This window comes from Mus caroli, chromosome 13 (genome assembly GCF_900094665.2).
Source record: "Mus caroli chromosome 13, CAROLI_EIJ_v1.1, whole genome shotgun sequence".
NCBI lineage: Eukaryota > Metazoa > Chordata > Mammalia > Rodentia > Muridae > Mus > Mus caroli.
In genome coordinates, this window is record NC_034582.1 from 8637152 (window position 1) to 8656221 (window position 19070).

The 19070-nt window shown below is 43.3% G+C and overlaps 1 protein-coding gene across 4 annotated transcripts in view; it reads right to left on the bottom strand.

Annotated features, from left to right (window-relative positions):
• The window catches only part of Mtr (5-methyltetrahydrofolate-homocysteine methyltransferase), a 77158-nt gene that overhangs the window by 43677 nt on the left and 14411 nt on the right, over window positions 1-19070 (bottom strand). For all 4 annotated transcript variants that reach the window (XM_029468372.1, XM_021180294.2, XM_021180295.2 and 1 more), the window contains 8 exons: window positions 16947-17009; window positions 16325-16419; window positions 13949-14049; window positions 12095-12156; window positions 10447-10514; window positions 8271-8350; window positions 5748-5860; window positions 3762-3902 (listed from right to left, as the gene is read on the bottom strand). In XM_029468372.1, the coding sequence (XP_029324232.1) occupies window positions 3762-3902; window positions 5748-5860; window positions 8271-8350; window positions 10447-10514; window positions 12095-12156; window positions 13949-14015 (531 nt within the window). In that variant the 5' untranslated portion in view covers window positions 14016-14049; window positions 16325-16419; window positions 16947-17009. The remainder of the gene's footprint in view (window positions 1-3761; window positions 3903-5747; window positions 5861-8270; window positions 8351-10446; window positions 10515-12094; window positions 12157-13948; window positions 14050-16324; window positions 16420-16946; window positions 17010-19070) is intronic.

Sequence of the window (19070 nt, forward strand, 5' to 3'; positions counted from 1 at the left end):
TGACTCTAGCTGCATATGTATCAAAAGATGGCCTAGTTGGCCATCACTGGAAAGAGAGGCCCATTGGACACGCAAACTTTATATGTACAGGGGAATGCCAGGGCCAAAAAATGGGAATGGGTGGGTAGGGGACTTGGGGGGGGAGGGCATGGGGGACTTTTGGGCTAGCATTGGAAAAATAATTGAGGAAAATATGTAATAAAAAAATAAATAAATAAGAAAGGAAAACCAGATCTAACCCTCTTCCCTCCAAAAAGTAATTGCTAAGAACTCAAACAAACTAAAATGAACACATGAAGAGACCATGGTCTAATCCACCCTCTGCTCTAAGACCTGTGAAAGGAGCAACTCACTGCTCCAAAGAAATATGCCTGGCAGGATAGCTGACTCAGGACTGTTATGTAGGGCAGTCAGTCAGTACCTGGCACACAGGTCCCTGGTTTCACCATGCTCACCAAGATAATGATTACACAAGTAGTAAGAGACTAGAACACAGCACAGCAAAAAGAACAAGGAGGCAAGGGCTGGGTCTCTCTCAGCAACAGAGTGCCTGACACCTGTGTGGTCCTGGTATTGTTTCCCAATACCACAGACACACATAATTATTAAATTGTTTTAAAAGGGAAGTGGGGTGTGCTTAGGGAACTAGCATGGCTGGTAGAGTTCTTGCAGAGGTCCTAAGTTCATAAACTGGTGGCACAAACCTATAATTCTAGCAACAGAAGATGGAGGTGGGAGAGTAAGAGGTTCAAGGCTATCCTCAACTACATACTGATTTCCAGGCCAGTGTAGGATATAAGACAACACTTCAAAAAAAAAAAAAAACAAAACAAAACAAAACAAAAAAAACCTCTATTAATTTTGCTTTTCCTTAGAACACTAGCAATAAAGCGGTTTACTGGGCTGGTGAGATGGCTCAGCGGGTAAGAGCACCCGACTGCTCTTCTGAAGGTCCAGAGTTCAAATCCCAGCAACCACATGGTGGCTCACAACCATCCGTAACGAGATCTGGGGCCCTCTTCTGGAGTGTCTGAAGACAGCTACAGTGTACTTACATATAATAAATAAATAATCTTTAAAAAAAAAAATAAATAAATAAATAAATAAATAAATAAAGCGGTTTACTGGAAAAGGGTCAAATGCAATGGCAGTAATTACCTGGCCAGTGTCTAGAACAGCTTGCAAATAGTCTGGGGTTTTAACTCTACTCATACTTTGGGTTTTTAGAGACAGGCTCGTGGGGTCTTTCTATGTAGCCCACACTGGTCTCCAACTGTGATTTCCTTAGCCTCCCTACTTAGCAGCACATTTTTATATTCTATCCTAATGGCTAAAATTTGGCCCCCAGCAAATTTAATAGCCAATGAAAACCAGGAAAGAAAGGTCAGTGGTTGCAGCAGTCAGAGCACTAACAAGCTCTTGCAGGGCTTACGGTCCTCCCCAGTTAACAAGAGACTCCCCATCACAGTCCATGAGGTGAGTACCATGGGTCTCATCGTCTCACTTTAGAGACGAGGAAGGGAGACAACACCAAAATCTCATCATTTGCTTGGCTCTAGAGAGGCAGGCTTCTTCCCAGGGCAGTTCATCAACAGCACCCCCCACCCCCACCCACTCACACTCTGATCCAATGGACTCTGAGCTGAGCACTGAGCTTTTCTGAACCTGACAGTCTCAAAGGCCTACTCCCAGAAAAGTGGTACAGCTTTTAGTAAGTTTTAATACACAAATGCAAGATGGGTAAATATAATTTAGTGCTTTTTTTTTTTTATTTCATGTATATGAGTACACTGTAGCTGTCTTCAGACACAGCAGAAGAGGACGTCAGATCCCATTACAGATGGTTGTGAGTTGCTGGGAATTGAACTCAGTACCTCTGGTAGAGCAATCAGTGCTCTTAACCACTGAGCCATCTCTCCAGCTCCTCTTAAGTTCTTGCTAGGCCTACTTTTTTGTTTTTGTTTTTGTTTTTTTAATGACACCTCAACCTAAGATATGAAACTCTGGAAAGTTTCCTTAAAACAAAAAGCAAGCAAGCAAACAAACAAACCTTCAAAAGTGCATCAGGGTGGATGCAGCAGGAATTCAAGGTCAACCTTGGCTACATAATGAGTTTGAAGCCAGCCATGTGCACTACAGTAAACACCCATCTCAAAAACCAAAACCAAAACCGTGCATGCAGGCAAGTGTACACACACACACACAATGGCAGGCCAGCAGTAGATATTATAGATCAAGTCTCATAGACTGAATTGACAAGCAGAACACACAGAACTTCATTGAATGACCCAAAAATGAAATGAAGTTTAGTTTGAACTCTCTAAAGTGTTCTAAACAACAGATACAAAAAAGACTTTCACCTTTTTTTAACATTTACATTTTACAGCAGAGGCAGAGGCAGGCAGATATTTGTGAATTGAAGGCCAGCCAGGGCTATACAGTTAAGACCCTGTCTCAAAAACAAACAAGCAAACTTTCGTGCATATGTGTGCATTGTCTGTGTCTGTCTGGGGTCTGTACACACAAATGAAGATGCCTGAGGTAGGCAAAGAAGTTGGATCGCCCTGGAGCTGGTGTTAATGGGCAGTTATGAGTTTGCAGAAGTACAGGGAACTAAACTCAGGTCCTCCACAGGAGCACCACATGCTGTTAATCACCGAGCTGTCTCTCCAACCCCTAACTTTCTCCTTTTAAAGAACAACTATGAACAAAGACATGAACCTTGATTGAAGCATTATTCATCACTGTCTGATCTGCCTAACAAGGTCTCTCCTTGCAGTAAGGAAGCCCTACCTGAGCTCCATTTTCCATGGTGGGAATAGAATCAGCGTGGCAGCCACAGCTAAGTGCATCCCTCTGAGATTCGGCCTGTCACCCAAAATTGTGGATAATTATCAGTTCAGTGTTATTCTAAAATTGTTTAGCTAAACTCAGCCAGGGTTCCAACGCCCTACTTAAAAGGCAAACAGGTAGCTACCTATTCAGCACTAATTAGCATTATAAAGTCAGAGCCTACAGCCCAGTGCTGCTATTCAGTCAGCGCTTTTAAGACAGTCTCAGCCAGATACAGTTTTTTTTCTTTAGCCCTAGGAACTCAGACAGAACTATTGAACATAGATAATTTTTCTGCCACAGGCCACCCCTTTTTTATTTTTATTTTTGTTATCTAATGGGGGGAAATGTGGCCTCCCTTCCCCCAGCCTGGAACCTGCCTGCTCTAGGGTGGAGCTACCGGCTCATTCGTCCTGCCACGCCCACTGCTGGAACCTGCCCTCTGCTGCCTGGAGTCACACACGTGTTCGTCCTGCTACTGGACCCTGAGTTACTTGGCGGGAAATTGGGTTCCCTCCCCCTTCCTTTATAAACTGAGTGTCTGGAAATATTAAATTGAGTCTTGATCCGAATGTTGTCTTGACTCCATTGTTTCTTCCGCCCCGTCTAGATTCCTCTCTTTGCAGGGAACTGCCATTCTCAGTTGAACCGTTCGTGTTGTGGACCGCAGGCGGGCCGCAACAGCAGACAACGGACAAAACTCAGTCTCTTGAAGCCTACCTCTCCCAGATACCTGACAACAGCCAAGCTAAAGCCCTAACACTCTCCAAAATCTGTTCCACGTGGACAGACTGCTTAGTTCAGAAAGCTCAGAATGAGAAATAACTGCACGGTATAGAAAAAGAGTTCCTGAGTGGATGGATAGACAAGGCTAAATGAACAACAGCAAGCCAGGTAATCACTCTTAATGATTATAACCCTTGTACAACCTTGGCAATGTCAGGCTCAGAAGCAATGGAGTTGCAAAATCTGGTCATTGCACTGGGACCATCCAGCATGCCATCATCCATGTTGATATCGAGCACCTGAGCTCCCATTTCCACCTGTACTTTGGCAATGCTCAGGGCTTCCTGGAAAAGGAATGGAAGAAGCATGGTTAGGAGCTGTCTAGGCAGAGTAATTCCTCCCATCCCTGGAGGTCCTTTGTTACTGAAACAGACACACAGGTTGTCCCCTGCTGCCCAACACTCAACATTGGCTAGTAACCCTTTCCACACATCAGCTCCCTGCTTGGAGTTCACCAAGGCAGCGTCCTACCTAAGGCAATAAACACCTGCACCAAAAAAGAAAACTCTAGAGAATGCCAAGAAACAGTAATTAACAATCCCAAAATCGAGACTAATCCTAACACTTGGGAGGCAGAGGCAGGCAGACCACTGTGAGTTCAAGACCAGCCTGGTCTACATGGTGAGTTCCACCACGACAGCCAGAAGTACATAAGACCCTGACTTGGGCATAGGTGAGTAGTGCTAATCCCATAGGCTAGAAAGAGGGGCCAAAGAGTAAGGGCATCTAATGCACAACCATGAAGATCTGAGGTTGGATCTCAGGACACAGGGAGCAAGCCAGGCTTCCCACAGAGTGCCTCTGGCTCCAACTCTAAGGAGTCAATGCCCTTTTCTGCATGAACACACACGTGCATAAACTCACAATAAGCACACAAAATAAGTATATTTGCTTTTTAAAAAACTAAATCTATCCAGATCCTAAAATTAAAAAAAAAAAATCATTAAAACTCAAAGGACAGTGAGAGGGTTCTGGTAAAGGTGTTTGATGTCAAACCTGACAACCTGAGTTTGACCCCCAAAGTATAAATGTGGAAGAACAAAATCAACTCTTGCAAGTTGTCCTTTGACCGCCATATGCACGCAGTGGCTTGCATATGACTGTCCAAGTACAAATACACACACACACACACACACACATACACACATACACACACTGTAAGTTAATTAAAAGAAAAAAAATTTTTGAGGCAGGGTCTCACTATGTAGACCAGGCCAGCCTGAACTCAGAGAAATCTACCTGCCTATGCCTTCCAAGTGTTGGTATTGAAGACATTTACCACTATGCCCCAGTTCTAAAAAATAATACTAAGTCACAGTAAAACAAAACAAACAAAAGCAACCTAAAACCTCAACCATTTCCCTCCGTTTTTAATTTCATATTTGTAGAAAGTAAACTCTATCCAGATGTCTTGGGCATGCACTGTGTGGATTGAATTTGAGTCATCTTAAGTATTGCTCTAAAAATTCAGAGTTCTCAAGGCCAGGGCCTGGTGTTGTTGTTGTTGTGACCTACAGCAATCCCTTCACCAGTAAGCATCTGATGTGGTCAGATGAGTACAAATTCTCCTTGTAAGGAGCAGAGACGATTCAGCAGTTAAAAAAGACTTGTTCTTGTAGAGGACCCAGGTCCAGTCCTCCGGACCAACATGGCACTTCAAAAGCATCTGTAACTCTATCTCCTGGGGATCCAGTGCCCTCTTCTGGTCCCATGGGCACCAGGCACATACATGGTGCACATACATTCACATAAGCAAAATGTTCATATACATAATTCATAATTTTTAAAAAGCCAAGGGGCTTTCACTTTCCATAGAACAGTTTCAGAGTGGCCAAAATGGAAAGTATTCCCAAATATCCAAACTTAACAACGAAAGGCCAGAAGCTGGGTCCCTCTGAGTCAGCTCCCTCCATGCTCCAGTAATGCTTTGGGGGCAGGACCAACAGCAGCAGCTTCAGCTCTCCAGCAGCCTCACCTCCTGCCAGTTGCCATTAGCATCCCTACATTAGCATCCCTCTAGCAGCCCTGCACCAGCACCCTCACGGGCCAGAACTCAACACTGTTGACATGCAGTTAACAGGAGGCGCGGCAACGCCCCCGGGGAACAGGGTTCTCACGAGGATGCTCACTTCATAGTTTCCTGCCATGATGAGTTTAGCAAATTTCCTGGATCCTGCCACATTACAGCGCTCTCCAATGTTAACAAAGTTGGTGTATGGTCCAATCCTGAAGGGCTCTAGACCTTAAAAGGAGAAACATTTTGAAAAACTCTTGAAAATGCACATGGATGGCATGAAACAAAACATTTTCAGAAGAAAAAAAAGTCCATCTGAGCAGATGGGACAGGAGATCTAATAGGGAAACAGGGTCACAGTCTCTCCTTTTCTGAACACCCAAAGGGCTCTTTGTTGCTGCTGTGCTTACAACCAGATCTCCGAGGGAGGGAACACTTCAGAGCTCTGTGCTACAAGAACCACTAGTGGGCTGAAGCATACAACCTCTGAAAATGAAGGACAGTCATCACAGCCCTTACCTAAGGGCAGGGCAAGAGCCAGGAAGAAACTTCCCGTCAGAAGAGGGCTGAGCTCCTCCCGCTGTCCATGTGCCTTGAGTTCACACGTGCAGCTACTCTGCTTGATGCTACCACAGCCTCTGAACGCTGTGGGGTGTCTGTCCCACTCTCCCCTGAAAATTCCTAGGCCTCGGGAGGGAGAGGGCTGTCATGTCTCATCACTGGCTGGCTGGGGGAGCCCCCCCACCATGGTCCCACCGTGAGCTGATGAACTGAGAAGCTACTGGCATGGGACAGCTGCTGGGATGCAGGGCCACAGAGAGGCACAGAAGGAGAGGGAAATTCAGTGTGTTACTCTGCTTTTCAAAACTAGCTGGGTGACACCAACAGAGCTTGGGAGGGGGACGAAAACTAAAATTGCTAGGAAGGGCCAGCAGAGTAGAAAGGGTAATTATTGGAAGAGTTGGGATAGGTGTCAACACGTTCAAATATGTTGTATAAAATTCTCAAATAAAGACTACTGCAAAAACAAAAACAAACAGAAAGAATTGTTGAATCAGACCATAGCCCCAGCAATGTAGCTTTATAGAAATGTGAAGCCATTATGTATTCTTTTTTTCCTCTTTTGCTCCACTGATGCTCTGTCAGAAATCAGCTTACAGATGAACAACTCACATCTCTTCAGCCCATCAACAGTGTATGTGAAAGTTTACTTCATCCCTTTAACTGAGAGACCATGAACCTGAAACTGCACTGAAACTGGATGAGGGAGGACCAGGATGGAGATCCAGGAGTCGCTGTGACAGTCACTGTGAGGAACCAAGGCAGCCATTGGGCTTCTAGCATATAATTACTTTATTTGCTAAGGAGTGATAGCATCTGCCCTGGCACAAGCTAATGCAGAGGCAAGTACCAGATATACCTGTAGATGCATTACACTCAGGTAAAAAAAGCAACATAAAGACTGTGAAGTGTCACAGAAAAGGTTCTCATACAGCCTTTACTTTAAAAGTTTTATAGCAGTTTCCCCGAATAGCCACAGGCAGGCTCTGGGGACACATGGCCTTATCTGTAGGATCACTAATATGGTTCTACAAACCTGAGACAACTGCTCACACAATCTTTCAGCTTACAAATCAGTCAGTAGCTCTTCCTTAATTACATAAAAATGAAGCACAAAATTAGCATCATCTATCAGAGCTAAGAAAAGAAGATGACCCTTGAGTCATTTGCCAAAACATTATATTAAAAAACAAAAAACAGTATGAGCGAGAGGAAGATGATGACTATGGAGTAGGTAGTTATACAGATATCCCAGGCCATTTGTTCACAGACTCAGGAAGCAATTACTTTCTACAGTTTCAGCTGCTGCCTTTTCTCAGTGCTAATGAGCCTTGTGCCCTGACCTTTCATAGAATCTGCAGGTTTGTCTACCAGGCAAACAGGGATGACCACCACTAAATGCTGAGGGTGCTTGTAGGATTTGAGGGCATTCTACAAAGTGCTTCTGATCCAGCAGGAATGACATGTCAGATAAGGAAGCAGTACTTCTCTTGTTTACCATTTCTACTAAAGTTGATAAAAGTATCCTTCAGATTGAACATGGTGGCACACACTTGTAATCCTAGACTCAATAAGTGAAGACAGAGCCGGTCGTGGTGGTACACGCCCTTAATCCCACCACTTGGGAGGCAGAGGCAGGTGGATTTCTGAGTTCAAGGCCAGCCTGGTCTTCAGAGTTCCAGGACAGCCAGGGCTACACAGAGAAACCCTGTCTCCAAAAAAAAAAATGGAGACAGGGGAATTGCTAGTTTGAGGTGACCCCTGGCTATACAGTAAGACTGTCTTAATTCACCACCATTTCAGGAAAAAAATAAAAATAGCCAGGCATGGTGATACACGCCTTTAATCTCAACACTAAGGAGGCAGAGGCAGGTGGATCTCTGGGAGTTTGAGGCCATTTTTACCCAGAAATTAATCTTTCCACCCCATATCTAGGAAAAAAGTTCTTTGTAAATTTACCTAAGTGCCAGGAAAACTAAGCACTCTCTGACCTAATAAGCTTCCTGGCATGAATATCACTATCCACTTAGAATAAGCACGTTGACTACACCCGAACAACTACATCCTCGTGACTTACCAGATAGTAACATATGTCCTTCAAAAACACTAGCAGGGGGGACTCTTGGCTTACACTTTTTCACAGCTTCCGCAATTTCCCTAAATTAAAAGAGAAAACACCATATTCATTAATTCAGAGTAGCATAATTTTAATTAAACTAATTTCCAGCTATGAAATTAATTCAGCATCACTATATCCATGCACATAATGATATGCCTACTTAAATGTACAGCAGCAGTTACATCCATCAGCTTTCTCAGCAATAGAAAGCTCATCATCGCTGCCTGTGCTGCCTGTGCCATCCGAGGCATGAGCCTGGAGCTCCGAGAGGTCTGCCAACAAATGCCAACTGCTAACCTCTTCTCCCTTCCCCCAGCTCACAGACAGTCTTTACAAATCTACACGCAGAACATGTTTTTGCTACCTAATCAACAGTTCAACAACTTCAAAAGGAAGTCTGTAACTCTGAGAAATAACTGGGGAAGAGTCGGGTCCTGTGCATTTGTTTTAGCTACGGCAGGCACACAGCAGGGAAAGGACAGATAAATACAACTGCTCCTCTCTTCAAAATTGTTTCAGTTACACACAGTGTCTGTAACATGGTTAACTTTAATGTGTTTGATAGCCATAAAAATCTAGCTTGTTTATCAGGAACCATAGCTGCTCTCTCTTACTCTACTGTCCCCAATTAGTACACAGATGAGTAAGTAAAAGCAGGAGTTAAACAGCCATGTATAGCTATCAACATACAAACACACAAGCTAGGACTACGTCTCATTCTAAAGAGGAAGTGATCTAAAAAAGGAAGAGTTAGCCTGAGATCCAAAGATAAGATACTTCAACCATAACATAAAAGCTGCAACCTAGAGACACTGCAGGTGCGGCTGCATCTCTCCCTTGTCCACGCCCTTCTCCTCCCTCACCCCTCATCAACTCTAGTAAGCAGACCTGGCCCTTGGGGTCATGAGGGCAGGACAGCTAGCCCTGTCCCTCACCTGCTGCACCATCTCACGTGGGCAGCACCACAGAGATGGCCCTGGATATGAGGGCTACAGGGGAGCCAGCCCTGAGGGCATGAGCATAGGAGAGCTGGCCCTGTCTCTTGTTTGCCAGGAGACGGCATGGACTAGGGAGAGACACCCTCCTCCCCTCCCTCATCCCTTGCCATCTACAGCAGGCAGGAGAGCTAGCCCCTGGTCGTGAGAATGGGAAAACTGGTCATGTCCCTCACCGGCTGTAACACTCAGGAGAGCGGGCCCTGCATCTCACCTGGGCAGCAGGGTAGAGCTGGCCCAGTTTGCAGGGGGTGGAGGGTGGAGCTGCTTGTAGGGCCCCCCCTTCCCCCCCCAGGGCATGAGACCTGGAGAGCAGGCTGCCCAGCTCTGAGACCTCTCAGGCCCAGATCCAGAGCTTTGAATTGAGCCACCCCAACATCTACCCCATTGATGAACTGTTGGAGTGCATGAAGGGGCTGGTCCTACAGATTCAAAACTACAGGATCTCCACGACACAGGACGACAAGTATCTGGTCCCAGTGAGGTTCTAGTATTAACAGTGTAGCCAGAAGCCTCAGACCAGACCAATGAGTCATCGCAATGACCATTTCTAAGCAAAGAAGTGAGGACAAAAGGGTATACTATATGGGACGTACTGTGACGTGCTACAGCTTCCGCATGGAGGTTGCAAGGGTGGAGGACAGGTACAACGGGAGGGGAAGATGAGTGGGATTGGGAAGTGAAATTCACAAAGAACCAATAAAATGTTTTTTAAAAAGATGTATAAAAATGGAGAAGTAGGCATGGTGGGTTAAGAGTAAATGATGAGTATGCACAAACCCCTGGGTTCAATTAATAGCACCAAAAGACAGATACATAGTAACTTTACAGTTGCTAAGAATCTCACAGAAGCCAGGTGTGTGGAGGCACTCACCTTTAATAGCAGCACTCAGGAGGCAGAGGCTGAGTCAGCAGGGCTCAGGAGGCCAGCCTGGGCTATGCACAGTGAGGACCAGGTCAGCCTGAGCTACACAGCAAGACCCTGCCTCCAAGACAGGGGCACACAAGGGGGGAGTACAAAGTAAATATCATCAAAATTATATACATGTGAAACTCTAAAAATAAAAATATCATTAAAAGTAATCAATAAATAAAACCAAACAAATTTTAAAGAAACAACAACAAAAGGCAACCATTACCTGATGTGATCAGGTGTTGAACCACAGCATCCACCAACTATATTCACCAAGCCATCCACAGCAAAGTCCTGTACTTAGAGAAAGCAAGCGCATCTGAATCCTAAACTTACCAAAGCAAACTCAACAGAAGAGCATGGACTTTACATTACTGAATAAGATTACATTAAAAAGGGATAAACATTTAGATACAAAAAAGTCATAAGCCCTAGGTAAAAAATTTACACAAGAAACAGTTCCGACACTAGGAAACTTTTTATGCTATCTGAAACACAGTAGAAATTCTATCTTCCTGTATAAAGAAATGAAACAGTTTTTTACCCATATGCTAGTCAGAATGAATGTTAAAGGGACAATGCATTTTCAAATAATACGAGTATCAGGTTTTCAAGTTAATTTTAAGTTTTTTAAGATTAAAAAATGGCCAGGTGGTGGTTGCACACACCTTTAATCCCAGCACACATGTGGTTCAAGCCAGCTTGGTCACACAGCAAGCTACACAGAGAAACCATATTCTCAAAACCCAAAAAAGTAGAAGGAGGGGGAGGGGGAGAAGAAGAAGAAGGAGGAGAAGAAGGAGGAGAAGGAGGAAAAGAAGGAGAAGGAAGGAGAAGGAAGAAGGAAGAAGGAAAAAGAAGAGGAAGAGGAGGAGGAGAAGGAGGGAGGGAGGAGGAAGGAAGGAAGGAAGGAAGGAAGGAAGGAAGGAAGGAAGGAAGGAAGGAAGGAAGGGTCCTCTGTCACATCAGCCATGTTTTAAGTGCTCCATTAAACACATGGGGTAAGGCACCATGCTGATCGGCAGGATCTGCAGTAACTAACCAGAGGCTAAGAAGGGGCTAAGACAGCAGAGTACCAAGATTATCTACTTAAGATAATTGAAATTGTTATCTCCGTACTCAGGAGTCTGAGGCAAAAGAATCATGAGCTCAAAGACAGTCTTCAGAAAAACCCCTCTCTATAGAAACAAACAAACAAAATGAATCCTGAAATCCTAAGAACTAACTCAGAAACAGTCTAGGAGAAAACATCAGCGCCAGGAGCTAAAAATTCAAATAATGAAGGAAAACAGAGCCAGCATCAGGACATGAATGCACTAAGGGACAGCAGTAGTAACACAGTCTCAAAATTAGTGAGTACAACCAAGAGAAGGAAGGGAGGATTTGCAGGGAACAACAGGGAGCCACAGGGACATTTAGTCCATGCAGCAGTCTGAAGGGAATCCGAGAGGAAGTCATTATTTGGTAGAGCTGCAGAAGTGACACTGTAGAGGAGTCTCAGCTCATTTAGTTTGGAGAAGATCTCACTGAGAATTTCCCAACAGCTACCACTGCCAATCAATAAGTAGACAGCTAAGCCTCCCTTATGCTTCCACTACCTTAACTCAGAGTACCTACACTTTACTTTGTTATTCATATACTAGATTTTGAGGGGAAATTCTGCTTCTAAATATGCTAAATCTAAATTCCATCTTCCATCAGGCATGGTGGCACAAGCCTGCGTCATCCCAACTATCCCAGGAGCATAAGAATAGCACATTTGAGAGCAGCTTAGGCAAGACAAGCCAGCTTACAAAGTTAATTAATTAGTTTATTAATTAAAATAACATAGTAACTATCCATCTCTTCAACACTGAAGCGAACGGATGGCTAACCTTCAGGTGCGTGGCCATCATGGAAGGTGTTTCATCATAGTCGCCAAAAGTGTTGGGAAGACCTGAGAAAGAACATCAGCCATCACTCAGAGCTCTCTTAACAAGCGCTGTAACATTTATACAAGTCTATAGTGATAGTAAAATGACAATTGCTTGCAAAAGTAAATAACACAGTATTTATATATCAGAAATAGTGCAGCAAAATAAAACCTGGAGAACATTTACTTTACTTTTGCATATTAAACAGAAATTTAGAGCCCCAATCTCCATCTCCAAGCTGATTCATTCTGTTTATAAAACTGTGTGGACAACACCCCATACACACTCCCACGGCCTTTGAACTAAGGAACATTTGACACGCAATGAAACAAGTCTTCTTTCAAATTAGGCAAGTGTTCCAAGTGTGTTTCAGGCATAAACAGTTTCATAGATCTGAACTATCTCCCACGTGTAACTTTTACCTATTGCTTGTGACAGCTTTGTAGCTAAACTAAATGTTTCTTTCTTTAGTATAACCTTATACATTATCCTCTGACTATGTAATTTCCTGTTGGATTCATGCTCTGCCCTTACTTACTAAACACGGATAAAATACATTCTGCATTTTCAAGGTTTATTTAGAGTATTTTGTTCAGATTCATGCCTGTGCTCCACCTGTGTGCCTGTACGCACGGGGTCAGCAGAGGGAGATGAGCTCCTAGACCTGGAGTTCAGACGGCTGTGATGGTTGTGTGTGGGTGCTGGGCAGTGAGCTCAGGTCCTCTACAAGAGCAAGTGCTTTTAGCCACTGAATCATATCTCAGACCTTATTATGCATATATTTTCTTGCTTTTTTTGTTTTGTTTTGGTTTTGGGTTATTTTGGGGTTTTTTTTTTGGGGGGGGGGAGTTTTGAGACAGAGTTTCTCTGTATAGCCCTGGCTGTCCTGGAACTCAGTTTGTAGACCAGGCTGGTCTCGAACTCAGAAATCTGCCTGCCTATGCCTCCCAAGTGCTGGGATTAAAGGTGTGCGCCACCACCGCCTGGCCGCCTTATTATACATTTTAAGTGTATCCATTTGAGGCCAGTGAGATGTCTCAGCAAGTAAAAGCATTTGTTGTACAAGCTTGATGACCTGAGTTCAAGTCTCAAAATCCACAATGGAAGGGGAACCAATTCCCAAAAGTTATCCTCTGACCTCCATATGTACTCCATGACACATGTGCAATTGCACGCACACAGACTGATCGTATACACAGATACTAATAAAACTGTTTAAATTTTCTTAATGTATACATAGATAAAAAATACAGAAAGTTATTTTTTAGCTCTAAATAGTGCTCAAAACATTCCCTGAAAAATCTAGCAAGCCCGGATCAAATTATCAATATTAACTGGATAGTTTCGGATCTACAAAAATCTTTGCAATTTTTATGTGCCATTAACTAGAAATCTTAGCCTTTAGAACATAACAACACATAATACTACCCATAGCTTTTCTGCTAATAAAAGGAAACAGGAAAAGGATCCTTCTTATGTTGGGGCCTCTCTGGCTACATTTGCATGGCAAAACTCTTTGTTAGTGACATAACTAGACAAAGTCCCTGAAGGTACAACCTATTTTGAACAAGTTGTACAAAACTGTTTTCAGGTCTAAGTAGACTGATAAATACCCAAATATTCTTTTTCCTGCCAAAATTCATGTTGAATGTGAAACACATATACTTGAGCACCCCCCATTCCCTCTTCCTCCCTCCCCTATATGCATGTACACAGACATATTCACATACCCTTACAACACAAATTCTTCAAGTCAAAATCTGTCAGCCCATTTACCATGCCTTGAATATAGTGTAACCCCAACCTTAAACACACCTGCATTTGGGTAACAGAGGACATACGCTGTTGTACATTTTCCAATTGTTTCAATGAAAGGCCTCATTTCAGCTGCACCCAGAGAACAATTTAATCCAATGCTGGAAAAACAAGCAGATATTAGAGTCATCATCATTTCATTCAAAATATTTATGCATAAAAGTTATAATGTCTTATACGTGTCACCACATAACTGGAAAGATCCATGGTCTGTACAACAGTAAGTTCTAACACAGACTAGTGTTCAGCTAATGATGTAAAATAGTGAACCACACCAAGGCAAGATGTTTACAGGGAAAACTGATAAAAGTAGAGGCAAGGAGTATAGAATATAGAAATATAGAAAACTGTGCTTCACTCAGTTTTTTTTTTTTTCTTTTAAATAAACCTGTACCTGGTCTGAAGTAAACATGATTCTCTGACCACCAACTTTCAACCTATCCTCACATTTCCCTTAAGACTGCTAAGTCCAAGTCCAGGCTGGATGGTAAATGTCTGTAATCCCAGAACTTAGGAGGTAGAGGCAGGAAACGTACTTAGTGCCACAGCAAGTTTGAAACCAATCTGAGGATCCATGAGATGCTGACTCAAAAACAACAACAAAAAAGGAGATCCACTGCATGGTCAGCCTACACCTGAACAGACCTGAACAGACACGCCCTTTCAGTCTCCCTATTTTACTAGTACATCGGTAACTTTCATTTTAGGCTGTTGTGGTGGTGTGAGGGAGAATGGCCCCCAGAGGCTCACATGTTTCAGGCGGTCAACTGTTTGGGAAGGAATAGGTGTGGCTTTGTTGGAGGAGGTGTGTAACTAGGGGACAGGCTTTAAGGGTTTTTTTGTTTTTTTTTGGGTTTTTTTTTTGTTTTGTTTTTTGAGACAGGGTTTCTCTGTATAGCCCTGGCTGTCCTGGAACTCACTTTGTAGACCAGGCTGGCCTTGAACTCAGAAATCTGCCTGCCTCTGCCTCCCAAGTGCTGGGATTAAGGCGTGCGCCACCACCGCCTGGCCTGCTTTAAGGTTTCTTAAGACTTGCATCATTCCCTGCTCAGTGGTTATGTCTCACCATGGGACTCTCAGCTACTTCTTCAGGGCCATGCCTGCCTGCTGCCATGTTCCCTACTGTGACAGTCATGGACTCTAATCCTCTAAAACTGTAAGCACTAAACTAAATACTTTCTTTTGTAATTTGCCTTGCTTATGGTTTTTTAATACAGCAACAGAAAAGTACTCAAGACTACTGTCACCTAGATTCAGTGTCATAGAATTGTTTTAAATAACATTGTAAATCACTGTGCTCTCACTACTAAAGATATTTGAATGTTTTCCAAACTTAGTTCCAATGCTACTTTGTCTTTTCCATATTTGACATTACCCAGCCAACCAGTCTTCAAAACAGCAAGTGATGCTGTTCTTAAGGGTTCTAGTAAAGCTCAAAGAAAACATCACAAACGGGCAATCTTCATCAACTATATAGTTCTCATACCAGCCTTAAATCAACGCTGACACATGCATCTATCCTGTCTCCCTGCTGAGCAAACTCAGGCTTGAGTCTTCCAACACAGTTCAGATGCTACCATGTCTAAAGAGTCATGTCTGAGTCATACAAGGACTCACTACTGCACATGGCCAGATATCTTTCAGTGTTTTTGTACAGCACCATGTAATTTACCATTTGTATTTAAAAAGAGGGAAGATGAGAGAGGCATGCAGAGGATAATTTGCAGAAGTGGCTCTCTCCCTCTACCATTGTAGGTCCTTGTGATCAAATTAGGTCACCAAGCCTAGCAGCAAGCACCTTTACCTACTGAACCGTGTTCTACATTCTTATTTAGCAAAGTGTTTCTCCTTAATGTGGACTACTTCATTTACCCAGTATTCAAGGACACATAGCAGGGTTTCAATAAATGACAAATTAATAAAGACACAGGATTCTAATGTTCTTTGTTAACAAAGAGTCTATGATAACAGTCAATCATTAAACAACAGTCTCTCATATGTTAGCCCTTATCATATGTGACTTAACTTCTATATAACCTCACCTGACCTTTACCATTCCTTGTTTTATTCTAGGATGCTCTGGTTACCCACAGACAGACACTGCATTAACACTGGCAGTCATTGTTCTGAAAATAAACTGTTAATAACCTAAAGCTCCTGAAGACTCACAGGCAAACACTCTGCTGCCCAAAAGGTGTGAGAGCTGCTCTCCTGACGTCAACATTACAGTGGCTTGTAGCCCTTAGAGTCAAGTCTGAAAGCCTAAAGGAAATCCAGTCACCAAGGAATAGCACAGTGGAAACACAGAAGCAAGGCCCCTCTGGAGACACATTATGTAGCCTACAGTAGAAGTGTCCAAGAGAAAGAGTCACTTACCACAAGGGGTCTGAATGAGACACGCTGGTGACAAAAGCCTCTCCTGTCTGGCCAGAAAGAGTCCGTCCACTTTTATCAACAATGGTCCCAGAAATCTGAATTAACAATGGAAACAAATCAACAATACAGACTCTGGTAAAGACTATGGTCACAAAGACAAAGTGTAACAAACAAGTTCCAGTTCTCTGTTCTTTCATGAGGACAGAACTGTGAAACTCAAACTCAACAGCACAATGCGCTGCTGCCTGAGTGTCAGAATGGACATGTGCCAAGTGCCTGGGGAAGCAGGACAGAGAAAGTCAGAGCCACGGCACAAGCAGCACAAGCAGCCTTGGAAGTCAGGGGCCAAGTCCATCCCTCTGCAAGCCCTGACAGCATGAATCCCTACGCCTCTTGCCTCTTTAACAGCCCGCTCTTCCTCAACCACTTCCAGACTCATCTTCCTTCTCTCCAAAGGGAAGCTGCCTACTGATAGGAGGGAAGCGAACAAAAGGGTGGTTTCTAAAAGATCACTTCATTCTACTATTCCAGGGAAGGGGGAACTACAATAAAAACCTTAATTGTAAAGGATTTTCTTTTTAAAGGGAGAGAGGGGTTATCACACACATATTTAAGAACTTACAAAGATAGGCCGAGGAGGAGCGTAATTCTCTTCAAAGAGGTTCTGGAGCGCAAACAAGGCTGCCTGTTAAGAAAAATAAAAAAGGATATTTTGATTTCTGAGAAAGCCCCAAGGTCAATCTAACTGCCTGATCACACTAATTCTTTCCCAAGTTCGCTTTAGGTAGGATATGCACAGAGCTGAAGAAAGCAGATTTTCCCTAAATGCATAACTGTAATGCCTTTTCTCTTCACCATGCACATTTTTTTAAAGATTTATTTATTTATTATATGTCAGTACACTGTAGCTGTCTTCAGACACTCCAGAAGAGGGCGCCAGATCTCGTTACGGATGGTTGTGAGCCACCATGTGGTTGCTGGGATTTGAACTCCGGACCTTCGGAAGAGCAGTCGGGTGCTCTTACCCACTGAGCCATCTCATCAGCCCCCCACCATGCACATTTTAACAACGCTCAGGTGAGGAAAGAGCGCAGCGCTGGAGCCCTGGCCTAGCATGATGGACAAGGGCCTGGGTCCAACCCCAGCACCATCAAAAAAATAAAAAAATCTGAGCTAACGAAATCACCTAACGAGCTAAATCACCTAACGAGCTCATTATTTACTTTGAAGAACTAAAGAGTTAACTTTTCTTTCTTTCCTCCTTCAATCAAAATAAACATATACAAATAAAAATGTTCTGCCTATTCTGTCAGCCTTTCATACACATCTTTTGGTCTATGAACCAAAAAATGAGCATCACTGGAAAACTCATTGTGAGCTTGGGCTGTGGAACTACTTCACTCTTAAAAGTGCATGCTTAAGTTCCAAGCAATGTCTTCTAGTCCTTCCTTTTTTTAAAAAAAAGATTTATTTACTATTATATCTAAGTACACTGTAGCTGTCTTCAGATGCACCGAAAGAGAGCGTCAGATCTCATTACAGATGGTTGTGAGCCACCATGTGGTTGCTGGGATTTGAACTCAGGACCTTTGGAAGAGCACTTGGTGCTCTTAACCACTGAGCCATCCCTCCAGCCCTAGTTCTTCCTTTTATCCTTAGTGCAATTGATTTGAAGATTAACACCTCTGAAATTGGAATGCAATTTGCCATTAATATGAACTCTCCTGGTGATGGAGGGTTCTTCTTTGTCATGGAAAGTCTTTCGGTAGACAATATGGAATGCTGGATGTGGTGATTGATGCACACCTGTAACTCCAATCCGTGAGAGGCTGAAGTAGAAGGACGTCCAGTGAGAGGCTAGGCCATGAGACCAGCTCTAGGTCAGTCTGGGCTACATAGCAAGACTGCATCACAAAAATAACAAAACTGAAACTCCTATTTTATAACTAAAAAAAGTGATCCTTAAACCCTTTTTGTTGTTGCTGTTGCTGTTGCTGTTGTTGACTACTTGGTTGTTGGTTTTGTTTTTGTTTTTCAAGACAGGGTTTTACTGTGTAGGACTAGGACAGCCTCAAATCCTGAGATTCGCCTGCCTCTGCCTCCCCAGTGAGCTGGGCCCTCCCACATCAACCACAGTCTTCCTAACGGGCAAATCTGATAGAAGCATTTTCTCAACTGGAACTCAAGTTTTCTGTTGCCAAACAATCCTGGCTTGTACCAAGTTAACAAAAACTAACCAGGACAGGTCATCTTATACATGTTCATTTCACTGAGAAACAATAAACTATTTAGGGCTGGAGAGACAGCTCAGTGGTTAAGTGCACAGGCTGTTCTTTCAAACAATCCAGGTTCAATTACCAACACGTATACGACACTTCACAACCCTCTGTAACCCAGTTGCAGGTATCCCATATCCTCTCTGGCCTCTGTGGCCATCAGGCATGCATGCAAGCAAATGCTAAACACATAAAATGAAAAAGACTAAAGAAACATTCTACTGTATACTCCAAAATAAATTCCAAGTATGCCATTAGGGAAACTTCTAATATAAAAAAAAGCCGGGGCTAGTGAGATGGCTCAGTGGGTAAGAGCACCCGACTGCTCTTCCGAAGGTCCGGAGTTCAAATCCCAGCACCCACATGGTGGCTCACAACCATCCGTAACGAGATCTGACTCCCTTTCTGGAGTGTCTGAAGACAGCTACAGTGTACTTATATATAATAAATAAATAAATCTTTAAAAAAAA